The sequence below is a fragment of the Natator depressus genome, chromosome 5 (genome assembly GCF_965152275.1).
Source record: "Natator depressus isolate rNatDep1 chromosome 5, rNatDep2.hap1, whole genome shotgun sequence".
In the NCBI taxonomy this organism is placed as follows: Eukaryota; Metazoa; Chordata; order Testudines; family Cheloniidae; genus Natator; species Natator depressus.
This window is the reverse complement of record NC_134238.1, coordinates 114,041,279-114,064,932: the sequence shown is the minus strand read 5'-3', so window position 1 is coordinate 114,064,932 and position 23,654 is coordinate 114,041,279. Positions and strand designations below refer to the sequence as shown.

General features: G+C 42.9%; 1 protein-coding gene across 1 annotated transcript in view; it reads right to left on the bottom strand.

Annotated features, from left to right (window-relative positions):
- TEK (TEK receptor tyrosine kinase) overlaps nt 1-23,654 on the bottom strand; it is an 82,352-nt gene that overhangs the window by 30,374 nt on the left and 28,324 nt on the right. The window contains exons 2-6 of the mRNA XM_074952105.1: nt 13,840-14,151; nt 6,481-6,591; nt 5,302-5,454; nt 3,720-3,851; nt 213-353 (exon numbers count right to left, since the gene is read on the bottom strand). Of these exons, the coding sequence (XP_074808206.1) occupies nt 213-353; nt 3,720-3,851; nt 5,302-5,454; nt 6,481-6,591; nt 13,840-14,151 (849 nt within the window). The remainder of the gene's footprint in view (nt 1-212; nt 354-3,719; nt 3,852-5,301; nt 5,455-6,480; nt 6,592-13,839; nt 14,152-23,654) is intronic.

Sequence of the window (23,654 nt, the reverse complement as noted above, 5' to 3'; positions counted from 1 at the left end):
TGCACTTATACAGAACCTTCCATCTGCAAACCTCATATGTTCCTCTTGGGTAGATCTGATTATTATCTCTATTTCACAGATTGGGAAATTGATGGTATGTGGGCTGGGCATTAACAGCCCGGCTCTGTCCCACTGCCATTCCTTTTCTTTTTGTGTTTTCCACACACTAAGCAGCAGCAAAATCTTTCAATGCATCGTGTCTGTGACTGTACCTTCATCACATTTCAGGCCCTTCCATCCTGTAGCACAAGAGCAGCCATAAGGATCTGGTAGACAGAACATATAATATTTGCAGCCTGAGTTCTCTTTACAGCTCTCTTTACAGGTTCTGCCAAATGTATTGTCTCCACAAGCTATAGAAGCGGGGAAAAAAAGGCCAACAGCGTTAAAGCCATGAAAGTGCTAGTTCTTCCAATGATACATCATTAGGCAACATTAAAGAAATAGAAAAAATGGAAAATAAATATTTTTACCCCCAAATATTGGGTCCATTAAAATCCATAACTATGTCAATCATCAGGCAAGATTCCAGGCATACCCTACGCTGCTGCTGCAGTGAAGATAACTTTAAGCAATGAAAACAACTTTGGATTTTCTTTAAGGTGAGGAAATATAAGAACATCCAGTGCTTTGGATATTCAGGATCAGATCTTCACCTGGTGCAAATCCCGTAACCTCTTTGAATTTGATGGAGCTATGCTGGTTTATACGAGCTGAGGACCTGACCTAGAACTTTCCTTAGAACTTGATTATGGCTGAAATCTTGGACGTTTCCAACCTAGTGTGAAATCTTGGGCTCACTGAAGTCAATGGTAGTTTTGCCAGAATGAGGGCCAGGATTTCAACACCGTTCTACCAACACCGTTCTACCAGGGATAACATAATAAACCAGGAGAGTATTTATATATATAGTGGCAAATGGCCGACGCTATGGTGGTGGGTCCCACGCTTTTCCATGGTGTGATGGGGTCAGGGCGCTGCACCTTCCTCCTATTCTTGGGCGTTGATGGCTCCACTAGTGCCCTGGTGGGGGAGAGAAGGTGAGCAGGGAAGGGACCTGGGTCCGCCTCCTACTCTGGGTCCCAGCCCCTTCAGCTTCACAGGCTTCTTACCCTCTTTCCCCTTGGGCAGGGTTTCTCTCGGTCCTTTGTGCCAGGGGAGTCCCTCTGCTTGGGCAGGGTTTCCCTTCCCTTGGTACTCTGATCCTCTGGTCAATAACAGTACTCCTCCAAACTACAGTCAACTCTCCTTCCTTCCTCCTCTCTGACTGAAGCAGGGGGGTTTTATTAGGTCTCTGGCTGGGCCTTAATTGGCTCCAGGTACTCTAATGAATCTGTAGTAACCTCTCCTCAGTCCACAGGGAGGGGCTTATATGCCTCCCATCTATCACTTTCCTACTGCCCCCTAGCCCTGCTGTACCACAATACAGTATATATGTAGACACACATGTATATATATATACACACACACATATACACTACTCACCTGCTTGAATTTAAACATATGTGTAAACACACAGACACACACACACACACATGTGTGTATATATATATATATATTAGGGCTCTCAAGAAATTAAAAAAATTAATTGGTTTCAAAGTAACAGCCGTGTTAGTCTGTATTCACAAAAAGAAAAGGAGTACTTGTGGCACCTTAGAGACTAACCAATTTATTTGAGCATAAGCTTTCGTGAGCTCACGAAAGCTTATGCTCAAATAAATTGGTTAGTCTCTAAGGTGCCATAAGTACTCCTTTTCTTTTTTTAAAAAAATTAATTGTGATCCATTGCACTCTTAAACAATAATAGAATACCATTTATTTCAATACTTTTGGATGTTTTCTACATTTTCAAATATATTGATTTCAATTACAACACAGAATACAAAGTGTTCAGTGCTCACTTTATATTTATTTTTGATTACAAGTATTTGCACTGTAAAAAACATTTTTCAATTCACGTAATACAAGTACTTTAGTGCAATCTCTTTATCATGACAGTTGAACTTACAAATGTAGAATTATGTACAAAAAAACTGCATTCAAAACCAAAACAGTGTAAAACTTTAGAGCCAACAATTCCACAGTCTTACTTCTTGTTCAGCCAAGTTTGTTTACATTTGCAGGAGATAATGATGCCCGCTTCTTGTTTACAGTGTCACCTGAAAGTGAGAACAGGCATTCTCATGGCACTGTTGTAGCCGACGTCGCAAGATATTTACGTGCCAGATGCGCAAAAGATTCATATGTCCCTTCATGCTTCACTCACCATTCCAGGGGACATGCGGTGGTTTGGGTTCTGTAATTTCCACATTGTAGTGTTGCTCTTTTAAGACTTCTGAAAGCATAGTCCACACTTCATCCCTCTTAGATTTTGGAAGGCACTTCGGGTTCTTAAACCTTGGGTCGAGTGTTATAGCTATCTTTAGAAATCTCACATTGGTACCTTCTTTGCGTTTTGTGAAATCTGCAGTGAAAGTGTTCTTAAAATGAACCGCATGTGCTGGGTCATCATCCAAAACTGTTATAACATGAAATATATGGCAGAATGTAGGTAAAACAGAGCAGGGGACATACACTTCTCCCCCAAGGAGTTCAGTCACAAATTTAATTAACACATTTTTTTAACACCTCTGGAATGGTGGCTAAAGCATGAAGGGGCATATGAATGTTTAGCATATCTGGCACGTAAATACCTTGCAATGCCAGCTACAAAAGTGCCATGCAAAAGTCTGTTCTCATTTTCTGGTGATGTAAATAAGAAGAGGGCTGCATTATCTCCTGTAAATGTAAACAAACTTGTTTGTCTTAGCAACTGGCTGAACAAAAAGTAGGACTGAGTGGACTTGTAGGCTCTGAAATTTTACATTGTTTTGTTTTTGAGTGCAGTTATGTAATAAAAAAAAATCTACATTTGCAAGTAAGTTGCACTTCCATGACAAAGAGATTGCACTACAGTACTTGGTAAATGAGGTAAATTGAAAAAGACTATTTATTTTATCATTTTTACAGTGCAAATATTTATAATCAAAAATAATATACACTTTGATTTAAATTATAACACAGAATACAATATATATGAAAATGTAGAAAAACATCCAAAATATTTGATAAATTTCAATTGGTATTCTATTGTTTAACAGTGCGATTAAAACTGCGATGAATCATGATTAATTTTTTTAATCATGATTAATTTTTTTAAGTTAATCGCATGAGTTAACTGCAATTAATCGACAGCCCTTATATATATACATATATATATACATATATATACACACACATACTTATACACTTAATTTCAAGCAGGTGAGTAGTGCCATTGGCCTCAGTGGGACTTCTTACCTGTTTAAAGTTAGCTACGTGTGTAAGTGTTTGCAAGATCAGGACCTTAATGGAATCTTACTTTCCTGAAATTACAGGAGTGAATGTATCTGTTCTTTAGTAGCACTGCTTAGATGTCAGATCTCACTGTAGTTCAGTTCTGATGTCTGCAGCACCGCACTACAATCAGAATATTAAGGCCTGAACATTCTGTCATGCATCCCACATGTTAGAGTAGGCCGCAGCAGGCACGTTGACTCAAAGGCAACCGTGGACCCTCCTCTCCTGTGACAAGCAGGCCCTTAAAGCCGCAGCGGTTGGGGCTGGGGTTCCGCTGTAACTCTTGCTAACATTGTTGTGTAGAAACAAATGATACATCTGAAGAGAGAATGCGTACTTACCCTTCTCACACGTTTTCCCCATAAAGCCTGGAGGGCAAATGCATTCTCCAGTATCTTCATGACAGATGCCATTGTTCATGCACACAGGGCAGATTGAGCTGCAGCTCGGGCCCCACTTCTGAGCTGCACAGCCTTTTATGCAAAAAGTATAATAGTAAATTGTTTCCTTTCTCACACACTCACAAACTATACAAATCACGACAATCTGTCTGATCAAAGCGGTAACACTGGCTTTGTATATAGTGCCTCTGATTCATAGGGACCCTAAAGGGCTTTAAAAACCTTACAGACTACACACAGTATATTAAGCATCACTTTGTTCACTACAGAAATACAGTCACCTCCCAAGCGGAACAGGGCAGCTGTTTATCAACGCACTGCAACTCTACACAATGCGTTTAAGAAAGGAAGCAAAGCAGAATTTCTCTATTTGAAACAGCAGGGAGGATTTAATGCAGGAAGAGTTGCACTGTCTGGGCAAGGATATTACGTTGAACACTTCTGCTCTGATAAATGTCAAGGACTTTGACTACAAATACTCAGGAGCTCAGAGTTACATCTGATCTGAAAGATGTGGTACTTATAATATGCCAGCAGGTTTAAGCTCAACATTTCTGGCTTTGTGTCTATGGTTGGCAATCTGACAAAATTTCTGTCACAGTATTCTTCTTTCAAGGAGACAAAAACATATTAGCGCTAATTCATCCACTATCTTTGCTGGAGTTATACCAGCGATCAACATGGCCCACTGTTATCTTTATAAACTGTTTAAAAATAATCAATAGAAGTGTAAACACAAACTCCTGTCTTGATCATTGTTTACCATTTCCTAGGCTGATAAGCTACTAAGGGCCTGTTCCTGAACTCTGGAAACCAATAGAAATTTTGTCATTGTCTTCAAGAGGAGCAAAGACCAGGCCCTAAACTCCATTACAAGCACAAACATCAGAGTGCGTATGCTAGACCTGTTCCTGCAAGATGCTGGAGAAACTACAGGGAGCTCCCAGGGCTCAGCAGTGTTCAGTATGTGACCCTCTCTCAGTAACTATGCTTCCTATGATCTTCACAGATTCTTCTAATGCAAAGCCATGATTGTGAAGGTGATGATGGAAAATTCCTGAGGCAGCTCCAATAACAGAGAAACATGACTAGAGAAATCCAGACTTGGGCTGGAATTTTCAGATTTAAGCTTGCATTTAATGCGTCAACGTGGCATTTGGATGTCAAAGGAGTCCCCAAGTCCTCTAGACATCTAAACAGAATTTTCACTGGCTGACACCTACTAAGAAATCCTATGGTAAAACCTCAAAAACCAAACTCTGGGTCAGAGTCATGTTGATTGAGCTGCCCAAGAGGGCATTTTTGAAAGCTGGGCTCCCACCTTTACAAAAGCAGCATCAGCATGCACACAGTAAGCAGATAGGGCCAAAATCCCTGCTTCGAGTCAAATGGTCTCAGTTTGCACCAACGGAGAATTTGGCCCCTATTTTGCTTTTACAAAGGTTGGATCTCCATTTTATTGTAACACCACTTCAAAACACAAAAACAAAGAATGATCAACACAGAAAAGAGGGAAACTTACGTCTTACTATCAGCCTTGTATAAGCAGAGGTGAAGGTGCTTCCTCCTATGTATCTGGCAGAGTAGACCCCTGCATCCTGTAGCTCAGCCTGAGAGCGGGTCACTTCTAGCACATTTGGCACTTCATGCCTGGGCACAGAGTGAATGAAAGTACCTGAGAGAAGAACATAACAAACATCATAATAGAGCAGAACATCCATTCATCCCTTCACAAGAGGAGCTCAGGTCAGCCAGTGAGTGAAGGCATCTCAGATGAAAGCAAGCTGTCTACCACGCAAAACAAATCTGTTGACCAGGACACGGTTGGGGCACAAAACCTCTTCTTTGCCTCTCCTCCAGCCGCCACTGCACAGGAGTTGAACAACACAGTAATTAATGTCTGCAGGGATAGTCGCTCATTGTGCCATCAGTGAACTGCAGAATTCTGCTTGTTTTAGAGGATCAGCTCACCTTGTGCTTTAGCTAGTCAGATGCCAGCTTTTTCATAGGGCGTGGTACATGTGTAAGTACATTTGCAAATGTTTCCTTTTATGAATAAGGTCACTTTGGATGGCCTCCGCTCTATGGTTTCACTCTTTCATACATATATAAGTATTGGCCATTAATTAGGCCCTGATCATGTAATGTGATTCACAAACACAGACCCTTACTTCCTTGTGGAATCCTGTTGGTCTCTCCATTCCTTAAGCTCGGGCAGGGGGTAAGCTATGGCGCAATGGGAACCTAAATCATGTAGCAGAGAGAGATCTCAGTCAGATGCCCAGGTTCTGGAGTGCTCAGGGGGAATTGGGAGGGGGGGAAGGGGAAGAGACCTTGGAAGACAGCAAGTAAATGGAAAAAGAGGAAGTGGGGCAGAAGCACTTAGCGCAGCATAGCACTGGAGATATTGAGGGATGCAAGGCAGAGATGCACGGGCGGGGAGTTGTAAGATTAAAAGCAAAAGCACAACAACTGGGGAACGGAGAGCACAAGGGATTGTGGAGGGGAAGCAAATAATTTGATCAACTCTGTTTCTAGGGTTGGCAATCTGGCTCCTTCTCTGAGCACTAAATGCACAAGAAATTATGCTTCCTTCAATTGCACAGCAAGAGCATCACCAGTAATTACTTTAATGTAGTGACACAGGTGCTAGGATATCACAGTGATGGATGAGGAGGAAATAGAGAGGGAGAGTCGTTACCGTTTTTGTAGATCACTGCATCTTCTTCCTTTGGAGTCTTTCTGATGAAGGAAATGTTCACATGCTCTCCCCTGTTCACTGTAATAGTTAAGGCCACTGGGAGGAAGGAAGCTGAAATAAAAATGGTCAAACCATGGGCTCAATAACTATAAATATGATCAATGACTGTGATTCCCCTAGGCTGAAAGCTGGAGGATAATCTACAGCAGAATCAACACTGGTGATTTATATGTTTAGATTTCTGGCAAGAGTACACTGATTTCCTTTGCCATCAGCAGCCCCTGCTTTGTGTTTTAGCAGTGGCATGCGGGGGAGGTCATATAGGTGCTTGAACAATAAGGGGGTGTAACTAGAAGCAAGGAGAGGAAATTAATAATAACGTTAATACTGGCTGGATAACTGGAAACGATTCCTAACCAAGAGAGCCAACCAGTTGTAGAATAATTTCCCAAGTCTTTTTAGCCCTAGGGACATTTTTTATAAATAGATTGGGTAAAGTACTGGGTAAATTTACTAGGAAAAGATCTTTCACTGGCTAATAAAGTTTCTATGATGTAGTGAAATGCAACAAGTGTCAGGACATCAGTATCATATAGGGCCTACTGGAAGACAGGAATAGCAGTGTAGTGCTCAAAATTAGCTCACCACACTTTCCACAAGTACTGAAAGACACCATTCCTTACCGAGGAAAACAGAATAATTGTATTCTGAGAAGGGTTGGCCAACATTTTTCAACAAAAAATTTTTCTATCTGAATATATCTTTTCTTCAAAATCTACATTTTCCAAGGGAAAATATACAGTTCAATGCATTTTAAAAAAATTCTTGAACTGGAAAATTCAAAACAAAAAAAATGCACAAAACAGAAACCTACTTTCACACACTTTCCTGCTGTTTTCCAATCTTTTCCAGCTGGAAAACAGTAAATAAGAGTGAAAAGTGAGTTTCATTCATTTTCACACCTTTTTCACCTTTCGTGTCTATTTACCAGTGGAGGAAAGGGAGCAGGGGAGTGAGAAACCTGAAAATCCAGAAACCAATAATGGAAAAAAAAACCCAAAATGACATTTTAAGTCAAAATTACACAAAACTTTTAGAGTAACAGCCGTGTTAGTCTGTATTCACAAAAAGAAAAGGAGTACTTGTGGCACCTTAGAGACTAACCAATTTATTTGAGCATAAGCTTTCGTGAGCTACAGCTCACTTCATCGGATGCATACTGTGGAAAGTGTAGAAGATCTTTTTATACACACAAAGCATGAAAAAATACCTCCCCCCACCCCACTCTCCTGCTGGTAATAGCTTATCTAAAGTGACCACTCTCCTTACAATGTGTATGATAATCAAGTTGGGCCATTTCCAGCACAAATCCAGGGTTTAACAAGAACGTCTGGGTGGGGGGGTAGGAAAAAACAAGGGGAAATAGGTTACCTTGCATAATGACTTAGCCACTCCCAGTCTCTATTCAAGCCTAAGTTAATCGTATCCAATTTGCAAATGAATTCCAATTCAACAGTCTCTCGCTGGAGTCTGGATTTGAAGTTTTTTTGTTGTAATATCGCAACTTTCATGTCTGTAATCGCGTGACGAGAGAGATTGAAGTGTTCTCCGACTGGTTTATGAATGTTATAATTCTTGACATCTGATTTGTGTCCATTTATTCTTTTACGTAGAGACTGTCCAGTTTGACCAATGTACATGGCAGAGGGGGCTTCTTGGGAGACAGGCCAGTCTTTGCCGACAGACAGCCCCCCAACCTGAAGCGAATACTCACCAGCAACTACATACCACACAACAGAACCACTAACCCAGGAACCTATCCTTGCAACAAAGCCCGTTGCCAACTGTGCCCACATATCTATTCAGGGGACACCATCACAGGGCCTAATAACATCAGCCACACTATCAGAGGCTCGTTCACCTGCACATCCACCAATGTGATATATGCCATCATGTGCCAGCAATGCCCCTCTGCCATGTACATTGGTCAAACTGGACAGTCTCTACGTAAAAGAATAAATGGACACAAATCAGATGTCAAGTCATTATGCAAGATAACCTATTTCCCCTTGTTTTTTCCTAACCCCCCCCACCCCCAGACATTCTTGTTAAACCCTGGATTTGTGCTGGAAATGGCCCAACTTGATTATCATACACATTGTAAGGAGAGTGATCACTTTAGATAAGCTATTACCAGCAGGAGAGTGGGGTGGGGGGAGGTATTTTTTCATGCTTTGTGTGTATAAAAAGATCTTCTACACTTTCCACAGTATGCATCCGATGAAGTGAGCTGTAGCTCACGAAAGCTTATGCTCAAATAAATTGGTTAGTCTCTAAGGTGCCACAAGTACTCCTTTTCTTTTTACAAAACTTTTAGTTGCAAAATATTTTGATACGAAATTAAATCAAGTTTGATTTAATTTCCTTTTGGAAATTCCTGTGGAAAACTTGGTATTTTTTTGAGGGAAAAATTGGAGTTTTCTGACCAGCTCTAAATTTGAGATTCCAGGCCTAACTCTTTCTGAAATACAATACTGGGGGGGGGAGGGAGGGGCATTATAAAAGCTATCCCACCAAATTAGAAAACTCTGATTTTTCAAACTGAACTTTGGGGATATTCAGATCTCAATCTGGATCTAAACCTCACATTTTAGGCCCATTTTTACTGAGGACAATGAGTTCTGAGGCCTCCTGGCCAAAAGGGATGACTTTACCTCCTCCAGAGTCTGCCAAAGCCAATCTGAGTCTCTGCTGGAGGAATCACTCAAGAATGATATAAGCTCTTATGCTCTTGGTCCCATTCTACTGCAGTCCCATTTATGAGGATAGTTTATTTAGGGTAAAGGATGTGCGGGCTACAGACTAGTATGAATCATGGGGTAAATTGTTCAGACACTTTTCCATTCAGCTACGCTCACTCCCCTTGCCCCCACCCTTTGTACAAACATTCAAGCAAGCACACTTTGGTTTGTACCAAAGATTGTGGAAAGTAAATTTTGGGCCTGCAGCTGAAATTTGTTTACTGAAGTAATTAAATTATTTTAGATGGAAGTGGAAGTAGTTTATAAATGCTAGGTCAGAAACAAAAGCCAAAGAACAAAAACAACAACAAAAAATAACATGTGGCTTCTGTCTCTATCTATCTGTCCTAGGTATTGAGTACATTGGCTGGAAAAACTTAGATGGAACCAGTTTCCATCAGAAAATGAAGTTCCATTGAAGTAAAAATGCTTTGAGAAATCATATTGATTTTCCCAAAAATGTGTTTAGGAGAAAACCTACAAAAAAAGTCCTGACAATGTTAAACCATTCCATTTCGACATTTTCAGAATGAGATGTTTTGATTTTTCATTTTGAAATGTTTCCATTTTGAAATGACGTATAAAAACACTTTAAATGCTGTATTGTATTATATGCAGTGTCATTGTAGCTATGTCGGTCCCAGGATATTAGAGAGACAATGTGGGTGAGGTAATATCTTTTATTGGACCAATTTCTGTTGATGAGGGAGACAAGCTTTTGAGCCACACAGAGCTCTTCTTCAGGTCTGGGAAACTAACTCAGAGTGTCACTCCTTGTCTCTCCCATCAACAGTAGCTGGTCCAATAAAATAAATTACCTCACCCACCTTGTCTCTGTATTATATTATATACTGTAATATAACATTTTAAAAGGCAACATCAGATGTAATGGTTTGTTGAAATGAAATATTTTGATCAACCTGAAACATAAAAACAAAAAACGTGAATTGTCCTTCTTAGAGAATTTCTAAATTTATGGAGTTTGATTCCATCAAAACAAAGAGAAATTTTGAAATCTTTTGTGAAACAAAATATCCATTCTCTGCACAGCTCTCATATTTAGGTCCCAATCCTGTAAAAATGTGCCTATGTGCTTAATTTTACACATGCAAGTAGTTCTATTCACTTCAGTGAGACTAGTCATGTGAGTAAAGTTAAGCACATGCATAAGTGTTTGCAGGTTTGGGGCCTTGCACAGTATTATCTAGGCATTAGCATCTGGACTTGCCTGGCCAATCACACAGCCAAATAGGGAATTCTAAGAACTGAATAATCAAATGACTGCTTCCTACAATCAAGAAAATTGTGAACAACCCCAGATTGTCGCCAACTCAATGGCTTTCACAAGTAACAAACCCATTTCTAAAACTGCAATCTATCTGTAAACAGAAAATAATGCAAAATTTTAAAAAATAAGTTTCTTGCAACAATGATTCAACCAGCTCTACTAAAGTGTTCAATCCTAAGACTACATCCACAGCTGGAGCTGGGGGTGTCATTCCCAGCTCACGCAGACATACTTGCACTAGCTCTCATTGAACTCACGAGCTAAAAAGAGCAATGTAGGCATGGCAGCATTGGAAGCAGCAAGCAGCAGTATGGGCTCGCCACCCCAAGTCTGGATTGTGGTCAGGGCTGATAGCTCCTGTCGCCGCCCACCACTACCTATGCTACCATGGCTACACTACATTTTTAGTGCAACTAGCTTACTGAGAGCTAGCACAAGTATGTCTGTGCTAGCTGGGAATTGCACCTTATCTCCAAGTATTGGGGTGTTCGGTTCAGCGGCTTTTTGTTTTAAATGTAGACAGCTAGTATTAATTGTTGTTTTTCATGAGAAATTCGCTTTACAGTACAGCTTTTATTTTTCCTTTCTATTTTCTTTGTGTGAGTTGTTTAGTTTATCCATGGGACCTTTTCTTCACAGCATTGTTGTAATGGAAAGGAACCCACATGCCTTGGTGGGCTCAGTTCCAACGTATTTTTAGCTTGTGATCTGCATTTAATTAATTATTTTACAATATGAGTCCACTCCTTAAAGAGATACAATGGAACTGAGTTGTAGAAGTGCCACAGCCATCTTTGGCTTACATTTCTATAAATCCATAACCATCCCTTCCTCTGTAGAGAGATTCTGTTGTATTACAATTTTTTTCCCCTTTCAGTCACTAGGAATAGATTCTATACTATATATATACTATATGCCCTGCAAGTCTACTAGAGTATATAGGATATAGGAGAACTGTCTGTCTACTTTGACAATGTTATATGTAGACTCATGCAGAAAAATGTTTTTCCTTTACATTTTCACAGTATAAAGGCCAAGATTTTCAAAAACGAATAGCTTAAGTTAGGCTCTTACGTCCCAATAAAGCATATAAGCATGCACTTAAGCATGTGAGCAATCCCATTAAAGTCAATGGGACTATTTATATACTTAAAGTTAAGCACATGCTTAAGTGGTGTGATGGATAGGGGCCCAAAGCAATTGGTAGATTTTCAAAATTGCCAACCATTCAAGAGCTCCCATTGTCTTCAATTGGACACATAGTGCACCTTTCAACTCATTTGGTGAGAAGAAACCCTTAGTGTATTCAGAAGCCTTTAAAATTATTCAGACAATAACTGTGGAGAGGAAAAAAGCCTATTTGCCAGCTACAGTAATTTTTCCAAACCTCGGACCCCTTCCCTGACCCCCCTTTCCTCCCCTTGTGGTCTTTAATAGCTTTGAGAATGTCTACCATGTCTCTTTCTCACCCACCCAGAAGCTTACTAGTCAGTGCACATAATAGACTCTCTGATGAGATCCAAACTCAAACCATATCAGCCAAAGCTTTTAGCAAAGATTATCTGAAAAGTAGAAATGCAATAATCAAGACCCCCAAAATGCCCCTTCCAAATCCATGTACAGCTGGTAAGAAGATTATATCTCCTCTGGGTATAACAGATTTAGCCAGGGTAATCCACGTGTTGGGCTCTCAAGTCTTGGTTATTGTAAGTCTCTGTTCCCAGGCACATAACCCTGGACCTTAAAGAGCTACAATGGGTTCAGAACCCATCATCTCATCTGCTGAGGAACACAGGAAGTCAAGAGAACATCACCCACAACAACCTGCTATCTACACTGGCTTCCTGTTAGATACAAGGCCAAATTCAAGAATTTGGCCCCCATCTTCAAAGCCTTTTGTAGATTGTTACCTGAGGGTCTGCCTCACCTGCCTGATCATGGAAAAAAACACAACATTGAACAGAACAATGGAATTGGCAACCTCAAGAGTGACACGTGTGTGACTACAAGGGACAGAGCTTTCTGGGTGACAGGCCTGAGAATCAGGAGTGCACTGCCAGTAGAGGCCAGAACAACCACAAACCTTATCATCTTCAGAACAAAATGCAAAATCCACTTCTCCTACCTCGCCTGCTCATACCACATTACAACAAAGAAACTTCAGCCCTGCTCACTGGGGAGAGAGAGCAAGAGAAGTGTTGTTATATGTTCACTCTACAATTTCCATCATCTTGACAGTATTTGTGCAGAATAGCGGATTTGCAGGCTGAGTGCTGGTGTTTGAACTGTTGATATCATAACATATTTTGCTAAATATTAGTGATGGGTGAACTTCAAAAGGTTTCAATGTTTGCTGAAGTGCAGAAAATTATCTAAAAGTTCTTATGTTTCTCTGGAGCTTATGCCAAGCTCTTTGCTTTGGAACTCAGCCTGGAAGTCTCATGAGATCAAGATACAAATGAGATTTCCAGTATGAATAGGCATGGTCTAGGAATCAGAGCACAGCAATAGCTCCCAGCTTTTAAACTCATCTATCTATCTATCTATCTAATACTGTTGCCCACCACATTGGTATCAAAGCACCTCCCACATAAAAGAGATTGGCAAGAGTGAAATTCTTGGTGGACTGTATGGAGTCTCTTGGCTTGTCTACGCAGCATGGCAAAATGCACTAGAGGAATCCAGTTTATAAAGCGCTCTAACTGCTCTGTATAGACCCTGCTGGTGCACTCTAAAATGTACCTAGTTCCTGATACCTTTTCAAGTGCGCCAGCAGGGTCTACAAGGGGCAGTTAGAATGTAACAAGTTAGAGTGCAGTTTGCTGTACTGTGTAGACAAGCCCTCTGGTTTTTCTCCGATTACAAAAATTACTTGGGGTAGGGTTCACATTTTTAAAGTGCTTTGAAGATGAAAGGCCCAATGTAAGAGTTACTGTAGTTATTGCTTTGTGGGTTCAATGAGGCCACAATGGTCTTTCTTGCCATATTTTATTGCTTCCATTTTGTGCTGCTGGGTATAACCAGAAATGGGCAGAACATGCCAAAATGTAAGAGAAAAATACTAACTAAGAACATTAACCAAATGTTTCTAAGCGTCAGAAAAGAGTGGTTTGGATTTGGGCCAGATAAATTCTTAATGAATCCAGGCCAGTTTGCCCACTCTGGATCCACTACTGTACCTGCTCCTGTTATTTAAGGGTAGCAGCCAAACTGCAAGCAGATGTCCCCTAGTGGGGCTCGCACATCTCTGGTCTGACCTGCATACGGTACCTCCTAGTGGCATCTTCATTGTACGTATCCTCGTCACCTCGTCTTTGACTTTCCCTTCACAGTAGTAAGCTCCGATAGTTTCACTAGCTTGCTCCCTTTTCCACACCACTTTTTTGGCTGTTTCTCTCTTCTCGTCTTCAGTAACTTCCAGAGGGTCCTGGTGTTGGCTCATCAAGGCCTCATAGTCTCGCCCTATTGTGATAGACTCGCGGGACCTCCATCTGGCTGCAATACAGATAAGCGACGTCTCTGAGTTGCCCACTAGAGGGAGTGAATTGATCAGCATCAGGTCCAGCGCTGCCTCCACTTTGCCTACAAACAAACAATAGGTGAAGGGATTTTTCTGCAGAGTCTGAATATTTCTTTTAGTTCTGATTGTTCACCTAGGGGCTTTTGAAGTAATGCCTCACACTTAGTGTTTCCCCTACCTTAGTGAACACCGAACTAAAATAAAATGGCTGCATGTAAATATTCTGTTCTAGTTACTTTGGGAACAAACCCCGAGCCCAGACTGTGCCTTAGGAATGTGTGGAAGGAGAGGACCCTCCACATGTGGCTTTCCCCAGTTTGTGAAGAATGGGAAGTGAGCCACCTCTCTGGCAACACTGACCCCTTCCTCACACCTCTTTGTGGTGAGGGGTGATGCAAAGGACCATACATCCAAACCTATGGAACATCCTTTAAGACCAGCACTAAGAAGTAGGGGCACAGGGAGACCGTTGTGTCATCACTGCGGATATAATTGCATGCATGGATCAGTGGCCATGCACTTGCTCCAAGTAGCTGTCGATTGATGTATACAAATAATAGCATCTATTTTATCATTCATAAGCTTGCAGGTTCAGTAAAGATCCTGCTATACACGGCAAATGGCTCCCGGTGTTCAGCAATAAATTCCTCCCTCTAGTATCTAAATGGCTTCTCATAAGAACCCATTCTAAGTATTAGGGTTGGGTGATGATATGCCCTCAGTTCAAATGCACTCAGAAACATTTCTGTGAAGACTTGAGGTAGTCTTGAACCACAACACTAGATCCAAAGCACTGGGTTCTAAACTGATAAGGAAACAACTCATTTTTTTCAAATGTGAAGAAAAACATGACCTCTGGGTTGACACAATTTGTACCAAACGTTTGCCCGAAAGGAATTTCCTCCCCACCCCCTAAAGTTTTAAGTGGTTGAAAAGAGGGAGTTATCATGGAAATGGGATCTTAAATGAAGCTAGCATGGCATATGATATAATAACAAACCCAGTGAAAGGGCTGTAGTAAGTAATAAGATAATGATTTAAATTCTGTAGGTCAGATCCTCAGCTGGTGTAAAGAGAGGAACTGTCCCTGAGTCTGGGGGACATTATGAGCCAAATCTGCAGCCTGACCGTATCTGGGTCTTCATTTTTATGGGAAGAATTTGTACCAGGAAAAATGGAGACCAATAAAATTTGTGCTGGAAATGGCCCAACTTGATTATCATACACATTGTAAGGAGAGTGATCACTTTAGATAAGCTATTACCAGCAAGAGAGTGGGGTGGGGGAAGAGAAAACTTTTTGTAGTGGTAAACACCCATTTTTTCATGCTTTGTGTGTATAAAAAGATCTTCTATACTTTCCACAGTATGCATCCGATGAAGTGAGCTGTAGCTCACGAAAGCGTATGCTCAAATAAATTGGTTAGTCTCTAAGGTGCCACAAGTACTCCTTTTCTTTTTGCGAATACAGACTAACACGGCTGTTACTCTGAAACCTATCTGAAAATACGCATCTATGAGCCAGTCATACTCCCATATTTCAAATTTTTGAGCCAGCTTCTCCACTGCTTTGTATCTTGTGCACATATGACATCTGTGCAAAATGAATGGAAAACATTACCAAATCAAAATGCCCGCTTTATGCCAACTTTGCCAAGGTGCAAATGGCTAGGCAAGGTGCAGGGCAGTGGAGAATCAGATCCCAGTTTGCATCAGATAAAATCCCCTTTTTCTTACCCTAACATGGCTAATTATATGTTGTCTGTTTCATGCTCTACAGACATAAAATAACTTTAAAACTAAAAAATTAAACTCTCTCCCATTACCCCCTTCCCTCACTGATCTACAGTCTGGTATGGTTATTGCTTTGAAACCCAAACACCCCAAAGAGAATAACAAACACAAGAGTTATAGGGGTTCCTTACAATAAAGTACCTGAACTGATCAGTGTTTCCAACAGTTAAAGACCCCCAGTTTAAGAAAGCATTTAAGTCCCAGCACATGCTTACTGGCTTTCCAACAAGTACATATTACTTACATTTTGGTAGTCTGGACATGTCACATAGCCATAGGAACTAAGAACAACAAATACTTTGGACATCTGAGGTGTCTCCCATACATCTGAAAGTGCTTTTCAACCACTTAACCAATTAAGACTCACAACATGGCCAAGATGTAAGTATTATTATCTCCATTTTACAGACTGGAAAACTGAGGCAAAAAGGAGGTTAAGTGACATTCCAGAGGACATAAGAAGTCTGTGCCAGAGAGAGAAATAGAAACCAGACTTTCTAACTCCTAATCTTGTGTGTTTGCCAATAGATAAGGCTCCCTTTAATAATTTTAACTGATTTGAAATACTATGGTGATAGATACTGTTTAAAAACAGCAGATAGATACAGAGAGAAAGAGAAAGAATGTTTTCTCTTGGAGAGTGTTTTAAGTCTTAGCTGTTGAGGGAGTGAGATACAGAACCCCTTATGCTCAGTGATTTCGGTTTTTGGAAATAAGGGTAACGAGTAGGGAAATGCTGTCATTTTTCAGCTAAAATGCAAACAATAATTGATTTCTGTTAAGCATCGCCTTTATTTTCCAAATTTAGATTCCGTTGTATTTTGTGTGTATACCAGCAGCCTCTCTGCAATCAGTATTTTGTGCCATTCCGTTTGCAAACAGCTTTCAGATCTGAAGCAAGGAGTATAGCCCTAGATAAAGAGGTCAAAGGGGAGCAGTGCTTACTGTAGATTCTGAATGTGTGCGTGTGTGTATTTTGTGCTTTAGTCCAAGGGGGGAGGTACCTCGCGGCATTCAATGCCAGCAGCTTCTCAGGGGAATGTAGTATCTTAAGACACACTGACACCCATCCCTCCCCACCAGAGTACTGCAGTTACCACCCTTTCATGTGCCAACCCAGAGAACTTACGTTACATAACAGAGAAATAAAACCTTCTGAAAAGGATGTAACAGCCATTAAAATAAATGTTGTATAAAGCCAAGGGTCAAAGAAGTCAAGTCATCCTGTAGCACATTACAGAAAGACTCATTTGAACACAGCTAAAGTTAAGTAGTTGTACAATGCAATCATGGCCAGTTGGGTGTGTGCATTTTATTCATTTTTTATTTACTGCATATATAGGGTCTAAGCTTGCAATCTCTACTCAGATGAGCAGTTCTTCCTCGCTTACTCTGGGGCCAAGTCTCCTCTTGCTTTTAACCAGAGTAAATCAGAAGCCACTCCACTGAAGTCAATATTTAAGGATGAAGCTTCTACAACAGGTGTCTATGTATGTTTCCTACAGCGCATTGGGTGCATACTGAAAAGAAGCATACCTCTATAGACGTCAAGGGAGCTATGGCAATATAGAACAGCTGAGGAGCCGGCCCATATTCTGGCAACCCATAACTAAACATGGGCCTGAACCAAAACACTGGATCCTAATTTCCCCAAACTCTGGAGAAGTTCGGATTCAAATCTTGATCCCAACTCCGTGACTGGGGGGGATTGTTACATGTAACTTGTTCCCCTGGAGGGGTGGAGCTTGAGGCAAGGTTGCAAATTGGAATGAAAATGCATTGATATAGCTGAGAGGGGAGGGCTTCCATAGCACCTGCATGGACACAAATATGGACACACACCCCCACCTTCTGGTCACCTGTGGGGGTGGGATGGGTCAGCATCCCCATGCTGACCTGGTCTGAAGCTGCCACAGCAAGTCATTCTCGAGATCTCTAGCCCTTAAAGGGGCACATACCTTTTTGACAAGCCAGGCAGCTCCCTCTCCTCCCCTCACTTTAATGTGCAGTCAGGTCATTTGCTTACATGAACACTGATTTCAAGTCCAAAATATAAAAATAAAGAGAACATCCCGCAGCACTAAATGTTCCCTAGTGCGCTTTGAAACTGCAGTAGGTCACAGTGCACTAGGAAACTTTTCGTGCCCAGCAGCAGAGTCCACACAGTCCATTAGAACAGTAGGTCTCAACCAAGGGTACGTGTACCCCTGGTGGTATGCAGAGGTCTTCCAGGGGGTACATCAGCTCATCTGGATATTTGCCTACTTTTACAATAGGCCACATAAAAAGCACTAGCAAAGTCAGTTCAAACTAAAATGCCATACAGACAATGACTTGTTTATACTGCTCTATATACCCTATACTGAAATGTAACTACAATATTTATATTCCCATTGATGTATTTTATAATGATATGGTACAAATGAGAAAGTCGACTCTTTTTCAGGAATAGTGTGGCTGTGGCACTTTTGTATTTTTAGGTCTGGTTTTGTAAGCAAGTAGTTTTTAAATGAGGTGTAACTTGGGGTAAGCAAGACAAATCAGACTCCTAAAAGGGGTACAGCAGTCTGGAAAGGTTGAGAGCCACTGTGTTAGAGCACAGCAGGCTAGTGCAAGGTAGATTTACATCCCAGCTTCCTGTCTTCTACCTGACCATACAGACAAGTCCCTAGGAGAAAGTGCTGATACAGTAGATTTCTGCTGCAAGCCAACTGCCTACAGCAGGGGTGGGCAAACTTTTTGGCCCGAGGGCCACATCTGGGTATGGAAATTGTATGGGGGGCCATGAATGCTCACAAAACTGGGGGTTGGGGTGCAGGAAGGGGTGAGGGCTCTGGCTGGGTATGTGGGCTCTGGAGTGGGGCCAGAAATGAGGAGTTCAGGGGGCTCCAGGCTGGGGCAAGGACTTGGGGTGCAGGGAGGGGGGTGAGGGCTCCGGCTGGGGGGGGGTGGGCTCTGGGGTGGGGCTGGGGATGAAGGGTTGGGGGTGCAGGAGGTTCTCCAGGCTGGGACCGAGGGCTTCAGAGGGCAGGAAGGGGATCAGGGCTGGAGCAGAGGTTTGGAGCACAGGACAGGGTTAGGGGTGTAGACTGGGTGGCGCTTACCTCAAGCAGCTCCTGGAAGCAATGGCATGTCCCCCTTCCGGCTCCTATGCGGAAGTGCGGCCAGGCGGCTCTGTGTGCTGCCCCGTCTGCAGGTGCCGTCCCTGCAACTCCCATTGGCCTCAGTTCCCAGCCAACGGGAGCTAGGGGGCGGCGCTTGGGGCAGGGTGCCGGAGGGGGGGACATACCTCTGTTTCCGGGAGCTGCATGGAGCCATGGCACGCACAGAGCATGGCAAGCCCCCAGCCCTGCTCCCTGGCTGGAGTGCCAGAGCGGGGCAAGCCCTAGACTCTGCTCCCCGGCGGGAGTTCGAGGGCCAGATTAAAATGTCTGAAGGGCTGGATGAGGCCCCCGGGCCGTAGTTTGCCCACCCCTGGCCTACAGCATCTCTGCTTAGCTTCCTCTCATGGCCAAATCCTGCTATTCTTATTTAGGAGGAACTCCCGCTCCTTAGTCTGGCAAAACTCAGGCAAAACTAAACCTTGAAGTCAATGGGAGTTTTGCCCAACCTGTGCCTGAAGGATTTAGCTCTCTGAGAACACAATAAACACAGACAGGAAACAGCCTTTCTCTGTATCAGTGAAGATCCCCTGTCCTTCCTTGAAAAAATCCTTTGACTCCTGCCCCTCTCCTTGGAGGAATGACCTCTGCAGGAAGGCGATTTGCTGTGAATGCAAAGGGGGGTTGGGAAAAGGAGGCACCCGCAGGCGGCGAACACTGGAAATGGGAGGTGTAACTTCCAGCGAATTCCCTGCCAAAAGACTATTGACACAGAGTTATGGCTGCCCAGTGCTGCCTTGTGCCCTTCCAGAACAGGGAGTGAGGCTAAACTTAATCCTCCGCTAACAAGGAAATACAGAGTTAAAGTCATGTCTGTTCCACTGCACCCTCCCACCCCCTATCACACACACTTTACCTCTGTGGAGACAGCAAGTGGCCATGTAGAGACAGAGAGTTCTGTGTGCTCAGCACAACTCCACTTGAGTTCAACTAATCCAAGGCAAGGGGAGGCTAAACTGCCCCAAATAGGATGCAGTGCACCACCCTTTGGAGGCCGAAAAGGTGCCTGGGCCATAGCCGCACCCATGCTCTGCCCCGAGGCCGCACTCCCTCTTGTTCTCTTCCCTTGTGGCCCCACCCGCGATGTTCCTCTTTCCATCCCCACTCCGCCTCTTCCCCCGAGGTTCCCCCCGCCCACTGCTCATGCTTCTCTACCCTCTCCGGGTGGGAAGGGATAACTTTATGTGATGGGGAAAAGAAGGAGGGATCTGTGGGGAGGGGGAAAAAGGTGACAGGTGGGGGGAGCTCCGATAAGGGGAGGAAAGGGTAGGGCAGAGCCTCAGGGAAGGGGCAGAGCAGGGCCTGGGGTGCAATGGAGGTGGCATGTGGCTAGGGCCTCGGGGGAGGAGGCCGAGCAGGAGTGGGGGAGGAGGCAGGGCCATGGTCTCGGGGTCAGTGCCCCCCCACTCCTAGGAAGCTTCCAGCACTCACGCCCAGCTTCCCCAAATGCAGGAGTCATGTGCACTCTCCTCACAACCCCTTGCATATTCTAAGAGTCCACCAAAACTCCTCCTTTGCAATGGCATTCACACACTGCCAGGTACCCGCCAGTCCTCTGTGCCGTGCTACTGCTCCAGTAAGTGCTATCAGTGGGTGCGCACACATCAGTGTGCGCCACAAGGCTCAGTCAGGAGTAACTGGAAGAGATGGCTCAGAGGAATTCTCTGGCACTCATCCCAGATGCAGGCCAATTCGCAGACCTAGAAAGCCTCCCTAATCGTTTTTTAAATATTGCTGCTCCGGACACTAGCTGAGGTTAAACTTGATCTGGTGATCTGCTTGGGGGAGATCAGTGCCATAGTTTGAGCCACAGCTATGTGCAAAAAAATATCATAAGAATGGGATAAATGTAATGGCAAGTCTTTTATTTCTTGGCAATGTACCTCTGGAACGGAACCCCTTGACTCAATAATCCAAAATTTGTACCCCTAACCTCCCCTGGATCCTGATGAGGGATGGCAATTTCCAAGACAATGTGAGTATGCGTGGAGATGTGAGAGCACTTCGAAAAATTTCCTGATAACCTTAAGAATGGAGTCCCTAGCGTTCCTTCCTAAGAGCAGTCACTCAGAGTAGCTGTGCCGGCCAGACCAACAGAGAGCTCCGAGGAAACAAAAAACCCAAGCACATATCTGAGAACTGGATGATGTTTGTACAGTGCTTTGAACATGTAAAGTGCTATCTAAGTGCATTAACTACTTATTCATTAGTATTATGATGAAGCAATGCGAGAAACAGGGAAGGAAGGCAGCAGCGGGAGGGCGGAAGGAAAAGAGCTTGTTAGGATAGGAATCTGAATTTTAGGCTTTATTATTAACAACAGTAATTAGGAATTGGGAATGCTCAGCATCAAAAGCAGATCCCCTTTGAATTCTGAGCATAGCAGAGGAATAACAAGAGCTATACCAAGAGAGAGGTGGATAGGTAAATACCATGCAGCATCCATCCAGTAAAGGAGTGAACGAGGAATCAAGGCCCAGGAACTTCCCTGGTGCTCTGGGTTACTTTGTTACTGTGCGGCCTATTTCGATCCCATCTCCTGGCAGATTTCTTCCAGGAAGCATTCACTGATTCCTTCAATCCCTTCATGGAGCAGTGGGCGTTATCTAGTGTTCCCTGCTCACTATCCCTTTCTGGATGCCTTGTTTTGACCCTATGGCCCACCCCTGCCCTGTTTTTTCATTCTTCCCCCCTGATGTTAAGTCGATCCCCTTGTTTCTTTTGGCCCCTGTACTCTGTGAGGTGGAGGTCTTTGTTGTTTTTATAAGGAGAGTTGCCTTTGAGGGCTGTGCTCAGCACATGGAGACCAAGTAGGCTGGATTTCTCCACACTTCAAAAACAATTAACTCTTTTCCTCCAAGGAGAAATTGGAGGCAGGAAGTAGCTGCTCAGGAAGCACTGGCAGAAAATTTCCTCTCTGGGAAAGGAAAATTGGCCATATCCTGAAAGAATTTTCAAATGGATCAGGTAACATGACTGTAGTGCCTAGTACAAAATCGGGCCCCGCTGCAATCAGTGGCAAAACTCCCATTGCCTCCATTGGGGCCAGGATCTCAATCCTAGTCTTACAGCTGTCAACAACCATTTTAAAATAGCTGGCACTAACTCATTACATGTAACTTTTATTGGCGGTGGTTCTTGAAATATCCTTAAGGATGTGGGCAACATCTGTGTGTACTTGGGGCCTACATGAACCTGCATTTCCTCCTGCACTGTGGATAGATAGAAGGAAGCCCCTCCTGAAGTGCTAAGCTGCTCTGGTGAGATGCTCAACACCCCCATCTCCCACTGAACTTCAACGGGAGTTGAGAGCACTGAACACCACCCAGGATCTGGCCTCCAGTCTGAACCAGGGACTGAATGGGGAAAAAATAAACCCACAAAATAAGTTCTACCCTCTTGAGATGCCACTCTCAGTGCAGTCTAGAAACGTATTATTTTTCTTAAATGAAAGCTTAGATTCTTGCACATAAAACAGGACCTTGGAACAGATCTCATGATTAAAACACAGCCATGGAAATGTAGAGAGAGCTGGATTAGATTCCTCTCTTTGCCACAAGCTTCCTGGGCAAGTCACTTCACCTTTCTGTGACTCAGTTTCCCCAACTGTACAATGAGATGAGAGTGGGGTGTGGTGAGATTGACTTCATTTGTATTTGTATGTAAACTAAGTTAAGATCCTGGAGTGGAACTTGCAGAATTGCCAAGTATTATTATCGTGGTAATCTGATTGTTCCAATTACCACCCTCCTGCCTTGTAGTGGAAAACCCTTCTTCAACCTTTGAGGAGGTGGAAACTTATCTAAGGAATCACTTCAATACACACATCAAACCCTTTTATCATCATGGGTAGAAACAGTGTCATTAAACGGAGCCTATAATGTAATAAATCCCAAAAGTTTAGGCTGGATTTATACAGACCTTTGCTATTGTTGGGAAATTAATTTTTTCTCATGACCCACCTGGAGATATGAATATAAACCAAATGGACACCATAGCAACAGGATGGCTAGAGTCTGTACTTGGCCTTCATCCTCAGGACAGAGAGCATGATACATTAGCAGTTCAATGTAGGGCCTTTTGCTGTGTATTGTTATATGACATTATGTAACTATGGGGTTTAAGACTAATTTAGAGTATATTGAAAACAGACAGCCCAGTTGGCCAAGGCATCAACCTCACTTCTTTCAAGTCCCTTTAAAAAAAAAACATTTCGTCCATGAAGCCCACAAAAGTGAGTTTATCATCTAAAACAAAACACTAACCACTAAGTCTCCTGCACCTCTGGATTTCTCAGGGTGTCTATGTTTTAGATTGAAAGCTCTTTGGGCCGTCTTTATTTTTGTGTATTGTACAGAAGAGAGTATATTGGCACTTTGGTGGCTCTAAACAAATTCATATTATTAGTAGAATCATAGAATCATAGAATAACAGAGTAGGAAGGGACCTCTGGAGGCCATCTAGTCCAACCCCCTGCCCAGAGCAGGACCAATCCCAACTAAATCATCCCAGCCAGGGCTTTGTCAAGCCTGACCTTAAAAACTTCTAAGGAAGGGGATTCCACCACCTCCCTAGGTAACGCATTCCAGTGTTTCACCACCCTCCTAGTGA